Source organism: Tamandua tetradactyla, chromosome 10, assembly GCF_023851605.1.
Source record: "Tamandua tetradactyla isolate mTamTet1 chromosome 10, mTamTet1.pri, whole genome shotgun sequence".
Lineage (NCBI taxonomy): Eukaryota > Metazoa > Chordata > Mammalia > Pilosa > Myrmecophagidae > Tamandua > Tamandua tetradactyla.
In genome coordinates, this window is record NC_135336.1 from 15,610,999 (window position 1) to 15,628,835 (window position 17,837).

Sequence of the window (17,837 nt, forward strand, 5' to 3'; positions counted from 1 at the left end):
ACAGAGCCCCTGATTGCAAAAGCTGAAGAACTGAGAAGCAGAGAACCAGAGACTGCATAGGTGGTGAAAATAGCCTACATTGGAAGCCCGGAGCCCTTAAGAGTACACAGATAGGGAAATGGGAACTAGAAGGTAAGCCAAGCTGCGTTCCTTGAATGCACTATCCTCACTGGCACAGCCCCACAACCCACAACCCACTCCACACCACAAGCACCTGAACCCTGTCACCCAGATCCCCTCCCTGTGCTCCAAGCACCCCCGTCCCACCAACCTCCCACACACATACCCACCCACACCCCCACCCCAAGTGAGTGCATAGCTGCTCTGGCCCAAACCACCTCTTCTGCGCAAGTGCAATCTCACCCCACCCCAACCAAGCCCTACCATCCCATTCCTGCCCCCGGCAGGCAGTCACCAGCACATAAAGGCTAAGGGCACTTACCTCCATACCCAGGCTACACCCACCCCAAGCCCATACAGTCATGCAACCCCACCCCATCCTACCCCAAGCTCTGTGCAAATGCCCCCCAGACATGTTCCCCAGCTCTGGGCAAGTGCTGACCTGCAAAGCCAGGCCACATCCACCCCCAGCCAACATTTCCCTGAGCTCTGTGCATGCACCCAAAGGGTCTCACACCCTAAACCAGTGTACACCAGGGCCCTACCACCCAGACCTATGCCCCCACACAATCACATTCTTCCCGTTGCTGGGTGCCCACACTCAAAAGCACCCGTGTAGTGTCCCAAACCTGCATCTATACTTGTGCTGCAATCATCACCATACTATTGTGCCCCACCCCGCAGCCCACAGCCCACTCCACATCCATCCCACAAACACAAGGTTTTAGACTACAGAAGAAAATCAACTTCCAAAGTAAACCAATAAAGGTATTTACATGCGGCAAAGACAGCAGAAGATCACTAAGCATATCATGATGCAGACAGATATAGCCCTGCCTAACAACCAAATTAAAATACCAGAGGAGACACAGACATGGAACAACTAATCAAAGATGTTCATATAACTCTACTAAATAAAATACATGGGATGGCTAATGACATAAAGGAGATCAAGAAGATACTAGAAGAGTATAAATAGGAATTCAAATGAATATATAGAAAAATAGCAGATATCACAGCGATCCTGTAGACCAACTGAAAAATATACTAGACACACACAAACGGAGATCTGAAGAGGCAGAAGAAAGAATAAATGAACTAGAGGACAGAACAACTGCCTTTGAACACTCAAAACAGCGAATGGCAAAAAAGATGGAAAAATCTGAATTGGATCTCAGGGAAATGATGGACAAAACAAAGCACACAAACATAAAAATCATTGGTGTCACAGAAGGAGAAGAGAAGAGTAAAGGCTAGGAAGATTAGCTGAGGATATAATGGGGATGAATTCCAATCCTTATAAAGGACCTAAATATTCAAATCAAAGAAGCTCAATGAAATCCAAATAGATCTTCCCCAAGACACATACTAATTAGTCTGTCAAGTGTAGGAAAGAAGCAAAAAATCCTGAAAGCAGAAAAAAAAAAATCTACTACATACAAGGGTAACCACATAAGACTGAGTTCAAACTACTCAACTGGTACTATGGAGACAAGAAGGGAGAGGTATGATATATTTAAGATCCTGAAAGAGAAAGACTTCCAGCCAAGAATTCTGTACCCAGCCAAATTGTCCTTCAAAACTGAGGGAGAGATTAAAATTTTCACAGACAAACAAATCCTGAAAGAATTTCTCAACAAGAGACCAGCCCTGCAAGAAATACTAAAAGGAGTTCTGTCAATTGAAAACAAAAGACAGGAAAGGGAGGTCTGGAGGAGGGCACAGAATTGAAGAGTACCAGGAAGGGTAACTTAAAGGATAAAAAGAGAACAAAGGAAAAGAATATATAGATCTGACAAATAAAATCCAAAAGATAAGATGGTAGATTCAAAAAACATTTTTTCAGTTTATAATAATAACTTTGAATGTTAACGGACTAAACTTACCAATTAAAAGATACAGATAGGCAGAATGGATTAAGAAATATAATTCAGCTATATGCTGCTTACAAGAGACTCATCTTAGACAGAAGGATACAAATAGATTGAAAGTAAAAGGATGGAAAAGATGTTCCATGCAAGTTGTAACCAAAAGAAAGCAGATGTAGCTATACTAATACCAGACAAAATAGACTTTAAATATAAAGACATCATAAGAAACAAAGAAGGACACTATAAATTAGTAGAAGGGAAAATTCACCGAGAAGAAATAACAATCATATGTTTATGCTCCCAATTAAGGAGCTCCAAAGTACATGAGACACACATTGGCAAAACTGAAAGGTGCAACAGACATTTCAGCAATAATAGTAGGAGACTTCGATACACCACTTTTCTCAATAGACGGAACAGCCAGGCAGAAGATCAGCAAGGAAACAGAGAAGTTCAACAACCTGATAAATGAATTAGACCTAACAGACATATATAGGTCATTACACCACAAAACACCAGGACATACATTCTTCTCTAGTGCTCATGGAACATTCTCTAGGATAGATTATATGCTTGGGCACTAAATAGGTCTTTATAAATCTAAAAAAACTCAAATTATTCAAAGCACTCTCACTGATCACAGTGGAATCAAACAGGATATCAATAACAAAAAGAATGAGATTAAATAACACACTCTTAAACAACCAGTGAGTCAAAAAAGAAATTGCTAGAGAAATCAGTAGCTATCTGGAAATGAATGTAAATGAGAATACAACATATCAGAACTTATGGGTTGCAGCAAAGGCTGTGCTGAGAGGGAAATTTATTGCCTTAAATGTCTATATTAAAAAAACAAGAAAGAGCAAAAATCAAGGACTTAACTGCTCACCTGAAGGAACTTAAAAAAGAACAGCAAACTAACCCCAAAGCAAATAGAAGAAGAGAAATAACAAAGATTAAGGCAGTGTTAAATGAATATGAGAACAAAAGAACAATAGACAGCATCAATAAAACCAAAAGTGGGTTCCTTGAGAAAATCAACAAAATTGATGGGCCACTAACAAGACTGACAAAGAAAAAAAGAGAGAGGATGCATATAAACAAAATTAGAAATGAGAACGGGTACATTATCCACAGACCCTGAAGAAATAAAAGAAATCATACAACAATAATATGAACCACCATATACCAACAAACTAGACAACTTAGATGAAATGGGCAAATTTCTGGAAACACACAAACAAGCTACACTGACTCAGGAAGAAACAGAAGATCTCAAAAAAACCCAATAACAAGTAAAGAGATTCAATTAGTCATCAAAAATCTTCCTACAAAGAAATCTGGCCCAGGGCCAGATGGCTTCACAGAAGAATTTTACAAAACATTCCAAAAAGAACTAATACCAATCCTCCTCAAACTTTTCCAAAAAAATTGAGGAAACAGGAACACTCCCTAACTCATTTCATGAAGCTAATATCATTTTAATACCAGATCCAGGTAAAGATGCTGTAAGATAGGAAAACTACAGGCCAATCTCTCTAATGAACATAGATGCAAAGATTCTCAATAAAATACGAGCAAATCAAATCCAATAACACATTAAAAGAATTATATACCACAACTAAGTGGGTTTACACCAGGAATGCAAGGATGGTTCAACACAAGAAAATCAATTAATTTAATACAACACATTAATAAATCAAAAGAGAAAAATCATATGATCATCTCAACTGATTTTGAAAAAGCATTCAACAAAATTCAACATCCTTTTCTGATAAGAAACACTTCAAAAGATAGATATCAAAATGAAAGTGAGGGGTAAGGGGTACGGTATGTATAATCTTTTTTTTTCTGTTATCATTTTATTTCTTTTTCTGTTGTCTTTTTATTTCTTTTTCTGAATTGATGCAAATGTTCTAAGAAATGATGAATATGTGTAGAAGCCAAGAGTTTAAAGCAAGACCTACAGAATTTGTTGCAAGCTGCTGGCCTCAGGATGGCGGCGGTAAACTGTGGAGATTGTTATGTAGAGCAGTCTGAGAGGAAGAGAATGTTTACCCCAAATAGTTATGTTAAGTATAAAGAACACTGAAAGATAAGAATCTTGCTCCCTCAGGAAATGCCTGCATATCTATTGACATCCTATGGTATATAACTAGGATCTGGTTAAGAATAAAATTGTCTGAAGTCTGTCTGAAGTAAACTCAAGCTTCAGACCCCCTGAGCCCATCTGTGTCTTTCTTTCTTTCTTCCTTTCTTTTTTTCTCATCATTCCTTAATATCCTTCGAGCTCCGTTTCAACAGAAAGCAACAAATATGCAATTATGTGATGATATTGAGAATTACTGAATATATATGTACAACAGAATTATATGTTAATATTTTTATTTGCTCTTAATTTTTTTAATTAATAAATAAATTTTTAAAAAAGATAGATCTCAAAGGTAAACTTCCTCAATATGATAAAGGGCATATATGAAAAACTGATAGCCAGCATCCTACTCAATGGAGAAAGACTGAAAGCTTTTCCCCTAATATCAAGAACAAGACAAAGATACCCTCTGTCACCACTATTATTCAACATTAACCTAGAAATTCTAACTAATGCAATCAGGTAGGACAAAGAAATAAAAGGCATCCAAATTGGAAAGGAAGACGTAAAACTTTCATTATTTGCAGATGACATGATACTCTACTTGGAAAATCCTGAGAAATGTACAACAAAGTTACCTGAGCTAATAAACAAATTCAGCAAGGTGGTGGGATATAAAATTAATGTGCAAAACTCAGTAACGTTTCTATACACAAGCAATGACCTAACCGAGGAATCAGTTAAGGAAAAGATTCCATTCAAAACAGCATCTAAAAGAATCAAGTACTTAGGAACTAACTTAACTAGGGATAGAGATGTAAATGACTTGTAGCCAGAAAACTACATAACTTTGCTAAAAGAAATCAAAGCTCTAAATAAGTGGAAATACATTCCCTGCTCATAGATAGTTAGGTTAAATAGAGTGAAGATGTCAATTCTACCCAAATTGATCTACAGAGTCAATGCAGTACCAATCAAAATTCCAACAACCTACTTTGAAGACTCGGAAAAACTAGTTACCAAATTCATCTGGAAAGGAAAGAGACCCCAAATAGCTAAAAGCGTCCTAAAAAACGAAATGAGAGGACTAACAGTCCCTGATTTTAAAACTTATTATAAAGCCACAGTGTTCAAAACAGTATGGTATCTGTTCTACTTTGCTAGCTGCCAGAATGCAGCACACCAGAGACAGATTGGCTTTTAATAAACGGGGATTTATTTTGTCAGTTCTTCAGAGGAAAGGCAGCTAACTTTCATATGAGGTTCTTTCTTACATGGGAAGGCTCAGGATAATCTCTGCTGGCCTTCTCTCCAGGCCTCTGGGTTCCAACAACTTTCCCCGGGGTGATTCCTTTCTGCACCTCCAAAGGCCTGGGCTGAGCTGCAAGTGCTGAGATGAGGTATACTGAGCTGCTTGGACTATGCTACGTTGTGCTCTCTCATTTAAGCACCAGCAAATTAAGTCAAACGTCATTCATTGCAGCAGGCATGCCTCCTAGCCGACTGCAGGTGTAATTAGCAACAGATGAGGTTCACGTACCATTGGCTCATGTCCTCAGCAACAAAACTAGGTGCCTCCACCTGGCCAAGTTGACAACTGAATCTAACTACCACAGTATGGAATAAAAATAAGTAATAGGGGGAACAAATGTTAAAATAAATTTAGTTTGAAATGCTAGTGATCAGGAAAGGGAGGGGTAAGGGGTATCATATGTATAAATTTTTTTTCTGTTTTTGTTTTATTTCTTTTTCTGATAGATATAAATGTTCCAAGAAATGATCAAGATGATGAATATGCAACTATGCAACTATGTGATGATATTGTGAATTACATGTAGAATGGTATGATCAAAATAGGAATGTTTACGTTTGTTTGGTGTTTTTTGGTATTTAAAAAAATAAAATTAAAAAAAAAAACAGCATGGTACTGGCACAAAGATAGAAGTATTGACCAATGGAATCAAATTGAGAGCACAGATACAGACCACCAAATATATAGTCAACTGATTTTTTATAAGGTCCCCAAATCCACTGAACTAGGACAAAGTAGTCTTTTCAATAAATGGGCATGGGAGAACTGGGTATCAATAGCCAGAAGAATGCAAGAGGACCCTTACCTTACACTCTATACAAAAACACCTAAATGTAATAACTAGCACCATAAGGCTTCTACAAGAAAACATAGGGAAACATCTTCAAGACCTAGCAATAGGAGGTAGCTTCCTAAACTTTACATCCAAAGCACAAGCAACTAAAGAAAAAAATAGATAAATAGGAACTCCTCAAAATCAAATGCTTCTACACCTCAGAAGACTCTGTCAAAAAAGGTAAAGAGGCAGCTAACTCAATGAGAGAAAATCTTTGGAAATCATACATCAGACAAAGGTTTGATATTCTATATACGTAAAGAAATCATGCAACTCAACAACAAAAGATCAAATAACACAATTATAAAATGGGCTAAAGATATGAATAGGCATTCTACTGAAGAGCAAATACAGATAGCTCAAAAGTACTTGAAAAGATGCTAATTTTCATTAGCTATAAGGGAAATGCAGATCAAGACTACAATGAGATATCGCCTCACACCTATAACAACACTGCTATTAAACAAACAGGAAACTACAAATGCTGGAGAGGATATGGAGAAATTGGGACACTTATGCACTGCTGGTGGGAATGTATAATGGTACAACCACCACGGAAGACAGTTTGGTAGTTCCTTAGGAAACTAAATATTGAGTTGCCCTATGACATGGCCAAAACCATTACTCATTTTATACCCAGAAGAGCTGAAAGCAGTGACACAAACAGACATTTGCACGTGAACATGCATAGCAGCATTATTCACAAACACCAAAAGCTGGAAACAATCCAAATGCCCATCAACAGACGAGTGGATTAACAAAATGTGGCATATACGTACGATAGAATATTATGCAGCAGTAAGACAAAATGACGTCCTGAAGCACATGACAAGATGGATGAGCCTTGAGGACACAAGTCTGAGTGTAATAAGCCAGACACAAAAGGACAGATACTGTATGACTCTTGTTTTTATGACCATGGTAAAGGTAAAACCAGAGACTTATAATATAGAATATAGGGAACCTAGAGATACATAGAAGCTAGAGATAGGTGAACAGTTAGCCATTGAGGTTGAACTCAAATGTAAGGGAACAGATATAAGTAAAGGCAGTTCTCTAGTGGGTCTATAAGTAATATTACCATATTGAAGGTGAACATGATCTAAAGGGGTTGTATAGACCTATGCATTCCACTGATTAACACTAGAAATATAAATAAGTTCTTGCAAGAAAAAAAAAATGGTGGAAAGTGTGCATGGTGGTTCAGTGGTAGAATTCTCACCTTCCATGTAGGAGACCTGGGTTCATTTCCCAGACCATGCACATACCCCAACCTCTCCCCATCCCGAAAAAAAAAACCACACTGGGAAAAACTCCAGGAGTCCTTGCTGGCCTGTTCCCCTCCCCTCTGGCATCATGTGGAGGCAGCCTAGACTCACATTTTAGGTCCCCATTCTTGTTTAGAGGAAACTCTATTCATATCCTGAACTGCCTATAGGTCAATACCCATCTATGAAGGGTGGGAAGCCATGGGTAGCCGGAAAGATTGAACCTGGATAGACCTGGCTTGCCCTCCCAGACCCTGCACTGCAGACAGAAGCAACTTACAAAGGAGTCAAAACAGTGTAAAAAACAAAAATAAACAAGAAACATTAAATTGAGGCAGCATGAGGCAAAGGATTATCTACCATAAGACACACAATAGAGACTGAGGTAGGGAAGAAGGGTGAGTGAGAGGGAGTCTATATCATAGGGACTAGAGGGGTTATTCAGATTCCTAGAAATGGGGGAATTTCTAAGACCATAACTCCATGCCAGGACAAGATGCATAACAAAAAAAGACAGAGAGATCCTACATTTTCACCTTGGGTAGGAAGACTAAGAAGAGTACCAACTAACAAAGAACCAATTCGAAGACTATGAAAAGGTGTTTGGTTGGTTGGTTTTCGTTAGCTTCTGGAATTCAAGGGAATCTCCATCATATCACTAGCTGGATACAAATTAAGGAACAGACAGCCCAGGGACTAAACCCCAAAATCAAACCTCTAAAATATTAAAGTATACAGTGCGCAACAAAAGACTGCAAGACAAACAAAGAAACAGGAAATGATGGCGCTCCAAAAGAACATGATAAAATCCAGAACCCATCAACAAAGAAGACCAAATTTTGGACATACTAAAGGCTGAAAAAAAAATTATCTCCAACATGCTCAAAGAGATAAAGGAAAACATGGAGATGAACTAAATGTTATCAGGAAAACAATATGAGACCCTCAATAAAGAGACATTTTTTAAAAGTACCAAACAGAAACAGTGGAGTTGAAGACCACAATAACTGAAATAAAAAATTCTCTCTAAAGTTTCAATAGCAGATTACAGCTTGCAGAAGCATCATTGACTATGAAGAGCAGGCAAATGCAATGATTCAGGCTGAGGAGACTCAAGAAAAAAGAATGAAAAGTGAACAGATTTCCTCCTTTCCTGATATTCTTGCAAGCAGCAGGAACAATCAATTCAATAGACTGAGCCCTCAATCTTGGGGCTCGCCCCTATGAAGCTTTTTCCTGCAAAGGAGAAGCTAAGCCTACTGATAATTAAACCCAGTGGTGGAATTGTTACCCATACCAAATTCCGAAATCTGTTCTACAATTAATTGTTGTGATGTGCTCTAAAATTTATTGCTTTTTAGTGTATTTGTAATTTTTCACAAAAAAAGAAATAAATTTCTTCTAGCCTCCAGGGTTTTGGAGCAGCAAGAAGTAAAAATCTGAAATAGTTGAATGGTAATCCACAACAAACTCTGAAATCTGTTCTATATCTACTTATTGAAGTGTACTTTGAAAATCACTGCTTTTTTTCTTCTTTGCATATATGTTATACACAACTATAAAAAACATTTAACAAAAAATTAAGTCACTGACTTGAGATCCTGCTTTTTTAACAAAGGTGTTTACAGCCATTAATTTCCCTCTAAGTCCTTCTACATCCTATAAGTTTCTGTGTTGTATTTTTGTTTTCAGTCGTCTGAAATTCCTTAATTTCCCTTGTGATTCCTACTTTGACCCACTGGTTATTTAAGAGCATGTTGCTTAATTTCCACATATTTGTGAATTTTCCAGAATTCCTTACTATTTGTTCTAGTTTGCCAGCTGCCGGAATGCAACACACCAGAGATGGATTGGCTTTTAATAAAAGGGGGTTTATTTTGTTCTTCAGAAGAAAGGCAGCTAACTTTCCACTGAGGCTCTTTCTTACGTGGAAGGCACAGGATGGTCTCTGCTGGTCTTCTCTCCAGGGCCCTGGGTTCCAACAACTTTCCCCAGGGTGACGTCTTTCTCCATCTCCAAAGGCCTGGGCTGAGCTGCAAATGCTGAGGTGAGGAATGCCGAGCTGCTTAGCTGTGCTACGTTGCAATCTCTCATTTAAGCACCAGCCAATTAAGTCAAACGTCACTCATTACAGCAGACACGCCTCCTAGCTGACTGCAGATGTAATTAGCAACAGATGAGGTTCACGTACCATTGGCTTATGTCCGCAGCAACAGAACTAGGTATGCTCACCTGGCCAAGTTGACAACTGAATCTAACTAACACACTCTTTTTTTCCTAACTTCATTCCACTGTGGTTAGAAAATATATTTTGTATCATTTCAATCTTTTTAAATTTCTGAAGGCTTGGTTTATGACCAAACATATGGTTTATCTTGAAGAATGTTACATATGCACTTGAGAAGAGAGTGAATTGATACAGCTTACCAAGTGTTCAACAGATGTCTGTCATGGTCTAGTTGGTCTATAGTGTTGTTCAAGTGTTCTATTTCTTGTTGATCGTCTATCTGCCTGTTTGTTCTACCCATTACAGACATCGCCAATACTATTCCTGAATTCTCTATTTCTCCCTTCAAATCTGTCAATTTTTGTTTTATGCATTTTGGGACACCATTGTTACCTACATACATAATTGCTGTTTCTCTCTGATGGATTGACCTGTCTATCATTATAAAATGTCCTTTTTCTCTAGTAACAATTTTTGCCTTAAAGTTCATTTTATGTGATATTAACCTAGTCCATCCAGCAATCTTTTAGGTACTGTTTACGTGGTTTATCTCTTTTCCTATCCTTTTACTTTCAACCTATTTGTGTCTTTGAAACTAAAGCATGTGTCATGTAAAAACCATGACTAATATTTTACATAATAAAAAGTTTTAAATAAAAAAAGCTAAAATACATAGAAAGATATACCGTCTTCTGAAATGGAAGAAACTACCTTAAAAACTAAAATATTCAAGAATAGTCATAAATTTTGAAAAAATAAAGGGAAACTTGTCCAACCAAATAGCACAATAGACTACAAAGTATTGTAACTAAAAAATGTATGGTGTTTATGTAAATAGAAAAATACATCAATAGAAAAGAGTAGAATCTAGAAATAGACCCACGCATATATAGAATTTTAATATATGATAATAGTAGCACTTTAAATCCATGGGGAAAGGACCAGTTATTCAATAAAAGGTGTTGAAACAAGTGGCTTCCATCAGAAAGAAAAGAAGTTTAGATTATCGCCTATATTTAAAACTAAACTCCAGCTGGACTACATGAAACTGAAATTATAAAATGACTGAAAAATATTTTGTAATAATGGGTGGGGAAGATCTTAGGTAATACAGAAAAGCCAATTTTTAAATTTCTACATAATAAAAGATATATTTTAGATATATAAATTTAGATAATGCAAATTCAATCAATGCAATTAAAGGCTTCGGTTTGATAGAGTAAATGGGTAAATCCACTCCAACATTCACCACTTGGTAACACAAAAAAAGTCAAGCCTCTCAAAATACCCAAATGTTGGGATTTTTTTAAACATCTGAAAAATGAAGATAATTTCTACCTGATGAGATACTTTAAAGATTAACTGAGAGAGTAGACATAAAAGCATCTAGTAAGGGGTCCTCCACATTACAAAATCTTGTGCTTCCTTCTCTCAATACAAGTTGATGTTCCATTAAATGTAGCACTGAGAAGCCGCCGCAATGAAGAATACAGTTCCTGTATTTTGGCTTACGATAAAATTACTTTATTAATTCTATGCTACCATTTCTGAGATGAAAACACATTTCCCCTCATTCCTTGTAGTTTTCCATGTACAAGATACCAGTTGTTAAAAGTTTATCTGTTCTAATGATGGAAGGAAGGTAAAGTGGCTAAGCAATCTAGGATTGATTAAGTAGCAAAACATAACCACTGTATATACAATCATATTTTATTCCAATGTCTTTCACCCATTAAAACCTTTCATCCAAAAACGCTCTACAAAAATAAAAAAAATTTTTAACCCGTTACTTAACAATGACCATATCAGAAATAGAATCTACAAATGAAAAACCTTCAAAATGGTATACAATAAATACTACTAAAGGATAAAAATTGCATATATCAGATAAGAATTAAATGTTTGAAGGTTTACTAACTCCAACATTTTTATATTTGCTTAGGGCAAAAATCTTTCATGATTCAGAAAGCACTAATTAATTCAACTTGTTATTTCAAAACTAAATGTTCACTCTGTTGAGTGAATCAAAATGTTTAAATAAAAGAAAAGCACAATATTCATAAAAGCAACTGCACATACAATTTAGTGCCCAAACAAGTTCAAACAACTTCAAAAAATGTTGTTCAAAATGTAAAATTCTCACCTAAAAAAAAAGTACCCTTAGATACATTTATGTTCTTGCAAATTTTTATATGAACAAGATTTTGACCTTTAAGCTGCTTTAGTCTTTGTTTAAAAAGCTAAAAAGGCAAGCCAAAATTACACAATGCAATGTGCCCTACTAACTAAGCACAAACAAAAAAATTAATTGGAATATAAAAGTAACCACTGACTTTATTCAAATTACTAAAGATAATGTTACAACTGAAACATCCTTCCTCCCTATTTCAACCAGTCTTATATTCCTCATCCATTTAACAGGAAAATTAATGTTTAAAACTTGAACAAAGAAAAAAAATTAGCAAGATTTGCCTTTTGCCTTAATTCTGCAGCATCAAAGGCAGTTAGGTCCGTATGCCAGTATTATAATGCCTCAAGATTCACTTTAGAAGGAAAATAAAAATAGGAATCAATTTAAAGACAGCACAATAGATCAGGAATAATTACTGCAGCTACCTTGCAAGTCCTCATAAAGTTTCTATTTTGATATGAAAAATTCCGATAAATCACCCATAATAATTATTACAAAGAATAATTGCTGCGGCTACCTTGCAAGTCCTCATAAAGTTTCCATTTTGATATGAAAAATTCCGATAAATCACCCATAATAAGACACAATACTCTTAAAAGTCACATTTTCCTTAACATAAAACGTGAATAAAAAGGCTATCCTGAAATGTTCTTTTCAAATGCTATACAGTTGTGCAAAGTAATGAAACTATAGAAAAACTAAAAATTACGAATGTGAGACTTTATTTCTTGGCATTCTTCCCTCCACTGCACATCTAATCTAGACCAAAAAAAATGTATACAAGGTATTGCAGTTCTTGGAATCTTGGAATCGCTTCCCAATTTGCACCAAACAAAAATTGAACTACTAGAAACAACACTCCTGAAAATTTCTAATATCTTAATTTCAATAAAGTAGACATTACATTCGAGTTTTAAAAAGTTCACTATAATATTCTGTATAATGTAATCAGTATTTTATATTCAATGATTCCCTTATTTCAAAGACAAAGACATCACATAGTTCATGACCAAGACCAGTGGCTACAAGCATTTCCAAATCACTTCACTTTTTTTTTTAAGGCAGGCAACGGTGGCACAGGGGCAGAGTTCTCACCCGCCATGTCAGAGACCACAGTTTGATTCCCAGTGCCTGCCCATGGGGGGAAAAAAATGCTGAGAAAAAGATAAAACTTAAAACGTTAAACAAATTGAGCACAAAGACACATTTTCTAAGAGGAAAATGACATGATTACTTCATTAAAATAGAAATAGCTGAGTCACATTAATAAAAATTTCACAAAAAGCAGGAGAACTTTCTAAAGTACATTTTAAAAATTATTTCATTTGATTCACCATCCAGGAAGATAATCTGCAAGGCTGTCTTAGACAACCCATTTGTGTCTCTTCCGAGTCACACTGAACATAAAAAAGTTTCAAACACTCATAGTAAAAACAGCAATAAAGGAAGTGCAGGGTTTTTTACAAGCAACAGCTCGAAGCTCCAAATAAAATTAACACTAGAAAATATCAAAGATCAAAGACAAAACACGTTCTTGAATTTTCTCTCAAAAGCAGGAGTTCCTTAGTGGTACAATTCTTTTCTTTGCGTTCACCGAAAAGGGAATGGGAAATTAATAGTGACAAGGATGAGAACAGTTAGTTCCCTTGCAGAAGATGCAAGAATTGACAAAACAGGCTTGGCCTAGAGATCAGGGGACGCACACACAATTCTCAGGGGGAGAAGCTTTCAAGAAATGTCACTAATGGAAGTTTTATGACCTTTTTTTTAAGGCCTAAGGAGAGCCCTACACATCACACAGTGAAATACAACGTAGAAAAACTCAATTCTCCAAAACAATTCGAGTTTCCTACAATGCCTGAAACGGAAAGAGCAGGTATTCTGGGCACCCTCAAGGTCTGACGCCCCTCACAGGCAAGGAGGGGCAACCCATGTGAATCGGAGCGCCATCGCGTCCGTCTATGTGGCAGATCCACCAGGAGCATCCGACTGTGATCCGGGGCCCTCCAGAGCCAAGGCTGCTGAAGAGGAACAGAAATGCAATCTTCAGGGCCCTCCTACTTCCGTTCTCAAAACAGAAATGCGCTGTTTCTCCTAGCGCTCACTCCTCAGCCCCAGTACCTCTCGACAGCCGTCCCCAAAGTGCTTAAGTGGAAAGAAATGCAGAGCAATGGACGAGGGTTGATACAACGCCGTTGGTCAAAGCACCCCCACCCCCGACTCGCGAACAAATCGACCGCCAGCGCCTTCCCAAGAGCCCCTCTAGCAGGGAACACCGAAGAAGCAGAAGTCGACGAACCAGCTCGCCCCCTACTCCCTCTTCCCCGAGGTAAGGGGGTGGGGGGGAAGCGCAAAGAGGAACTAAGTGATCTGCATGAGGGTGCCCCCCCCAACGGGGGGGAGGGAGTGGGGGTGGAAGAAGGAGCGGAAGGAAGAGGAAAGGATAAGCAGCAAGAGGACGGCGACGACAGCGCGCAAAAGGTTTGGGTCTTTGGGGAGGCGGCTGCACCCCATTTCCTCGACGCCAGAGCGGGTGCGCCCGGCGAGCGGCGGCCTTTGAGACGCTTGGCCCTGGGCAGAGGGCAAGGAAAGGTGGATGAGGAGGCGCCACCCCTCTCCCCGCCACAGTCTCGCCCCTCGGGAAGGGTCGGTGGGGGCTCCAGTGCCCCGGCGGGGTCGGAAGGAGCGGCAACGGCCGCTCGCCCCGTCGGAAGGCACACACCTCGGGGCCCTCGGCTCGTTCCCGGGGGCCGGCTTTCACGCCCCCACCGCCGTTGGGGAAGCAGCTGCCAGGTGATCCCGGCCCTGCGCGGGGCAGCAGTGTCGATTACCTGAAGCGGGGTGAGTCCTTCAGACACTCCTCGAAATCCACCGTCATCTTCATCCTGCCTCCGCCTCACCTCGCGGGCGGCGCTGGAAGAGCCGAGGGAGCGGCCGCGCTGGGGACCCAGACGGCTACGGCGGACGCACGGCTGGGGCACGGCCAGGGCTAGCGCTGCGCTGAGCTGCGGAGATCGCCTCTTCCGCTGGTCATAGCAGCCGCGAAGGCGGTGGCGGTGGCGGCAGCAGCGACAGTCGTCAGGCCCCAGTCCGGCCCCTCTTCCTCCCGCCCCCAGCAGAGGACCGGCCCCAGCAAAGCCACCCGGGAGTGACAGCCACCGCCAGCCAGCCACGAACCCGTCGGGCAGTGGGAGGAGCTTCCGGTAGCACCGCCTGCGTGTGCCCTGGCAACGAGCCTGAGTGACTGTAGATCCAGCCAGTGAGCAGCGCGACCGTGGGCGCCTCCTTGACGCAGCGATTCCCGAGCCAACCAGGATGCACTGGCATCGTTTGGCGGAACGCACCGGATTGCGGAGAGGCGGGCAGCTGAGGCTCTTTGGGAAGGAAGTCATGTGACAGCGCGCCGCTCTTCCCTTGGAGTCCCGGCCTCTTCGGCTTCCCTATCCCCGCCCGACTGAGCCGCCAGTGCACAGGAACCTGTGAGGGAGATTTGCTCTTTTAAAACGGATTTGGCAGCGATCTGAAGTAAGGGCAGAAATTATAAAAGGAAGAGATATGCTAAACCATTCCTTCCTTTCAATTTAGGAAAACTGAGGCCAGGAGAGGAACAGAGTAGTTTTAATGACAAAATCCTTTTTTTCACACCTGGTTTCATCGATTTATAATTCAGAAATTGCTTCCACGTACATCTTTTCATATAACCAGAGACCACTTCCTGAAGGAGCTGGTATTTGGCATAAAGAAGAGAGGTAGGGCGTTTTGTTCGCTGTCAAAACCACAAAAGACATTCCTCCATACTTTTCTCCCAGTAGCTTTCCCCTCTTGTAAGATGATAGGGTTATGAGGATCAAGCCCACCGTACCCCACCCTGCAACACTTGCCCTGTGATTCACAATTTTATAATACTACAAGGCAAGTATTATCCATATGCCTTGATTGTAAGAAGCCATTGATTGATAAAAGTACTGTGGATACATTTTGTTTAAATGTGTACTTTTTAAACCAACCTAAAAAAAATTGTCTAAACAAGCATAGGTAGGGTGTTTTAACAGATGCAGCTCTGAATGAAAGTCTGTAGGTAAACCTAGATTTACCTCCTATCTCTGGCACTGTAACATAAAGATAACACCACAGATCTCATAAAGTTGTCTTGAGGCTGAAATAGATATGACTTGTAATGATACTTAAGTGGTGGCTATTATCGTAATTATACCGCTTTCTTCTCCAGTACCACAATCAAAGGTTAAATTTGAGACTTCTCACTTTCACTGTCTAAAATCATATATAAAACTTTTGACCATCTGGCTAAGTATAGCTTTATGATGGCACGCTGTTTTTCATAACCTGTGGTTATATCTTCATCTATTTAGCACCTTTATAAATTAGTGTAATTTTGAGATATTTCAAAGAATATATCTATGGTTCATCTTTGGTTACAAATTTAGTTTTTTAAATTGATTTGCACATTCCTGGAATCTACACAGCTTCATTTGATAGCTAAAAACTATTTATTGATAAATAAATGTTCAGTGTCCTCAGACATATCAGTTGTTGGTTGGGTCAGGCCAACCTTTTCTAGCTTTGAACTTCTATGTTAAATTTACCCAGAGAATTGGCAATTGCTACTACATTTCATTGCATTCCTGACACATGACAACTAATTTGGCAGCTAATCTGTGTTCACAATAACTTATTGTTTCAATGTTTCATCATAATGTAGCTTTTTGAAGAACACCTACATGATACTTTGGAGTTCAGATTAAAATTCAATTGCATGGCACCACCAATGCAAATAACTCAACTTAGCTTATTATGAGATGAAATGTCTTCCTTCTGTGGATGGCTAAATTTGCATATACCCAGTTAATGATATAACACTGTCACAATTTTTCTTCTTTGCCTTGTGGTAAAGCAAACATATCTATTGAAAGATATGTTAAGAAACATTAAAAGTGGGGCAGGGTGCCAGAATAAGAATGATGGCTTGTAATTCTGTATAACTTAATGTAGTACCTGGATATATCCCAGTTTGTTAGGCACATAATTTAAAAGTATTGGCAAAGTCCCTTGAAGGATGGGAGAAAAAAATATGGAACTATTAAGCTTTACCACCAGGGAAACCCCTGATACTGTCTTAAGTATTAGGGACTCCTAGGTCAATAGGCCAAGCTCTTAATATTGAGCCTTGCTCTTGTGAAGCTTATTCCTGTAATAGAGAAGCTAAGCCTAGTTATAGTTATGGCTAACAGTTACTTCCAGAAAACCTGTTTTGTTGCTCAGATATGGCCTCTCTCTAAGCCTAACTCTGCAAGTAAAATTGTTACCCTCCCCCCTACATGGGACATGATATCCAGGGGCGAAAGTCTCCCTGGCAACATGGGATATGACTCCAGTGATGAGCCTGGCCCTGGTACTGTGGGATCAACAATGCCTTCATGACCAAAATGGAGAAAATAATTGTAGCGAAATAAAGTATCAGTGGCTAAGAGAGTTCAAATAGAGTCTAGAGGCTGTTCTGGAGCCAATTTAGTCAATCTTCAGCTACACATTGCTGATTACCACAGTTTGCCAAGCTCCAACCAAATCATTCCTGTTAACCCTAAAGAACACCTAGGGCTCTGCTTGAGATTCTACAAAAGTTTCACACACTAATATTACTTTCCAGAAACCTACAGCCTCAAAGTGGATTCCTAGGCCAGTTAATTCCTGAAACCCAGAGGTGCCAGCCTCTCCAAACATCAACTAGTTTCACCCCCCATCCCATACCATCAACAGCCCTTTACAACATGAAGAAGTCAGAATTGGGCATAGCCCAAATACCGCTAAAGATTGGGAGGAGGATCAGAGAATGAGGAGTTATAGCAGAGAAGACAGGATTTAACAAATGACTATGACTGCTGAATCATTATTAATATTTCTTT

General features: G+C 39.2%; 1 protein-coding gene across 1 annotated transcript in view; it reads right to left on the reverse strand.

The window, feature by feature from the left end:
- The window catches only part of ACAP2 (ArfGAP with coiled-coil, ankyrin repeat and PH domains 2), a 194,773-nt gene extending 179,979 nt beyond the window's left edge, over nucleotides 1–14,794 (reverse strand). Inside the window, exon 1 of the mRNA XM_077119331.1 lies at nucleotides 14,748–14,794. Within this exon, the coding sequence (XP_076975446.1) occupies nucleotides 14,748–14,794 (47 nt within the window). The remainder of the gene's footprint in view (nucleotides 1–14,747) is intronic.
- Between the last annotated feature and the right edge of the window lie 3,043 nt (nucleotides 14,795–17,837).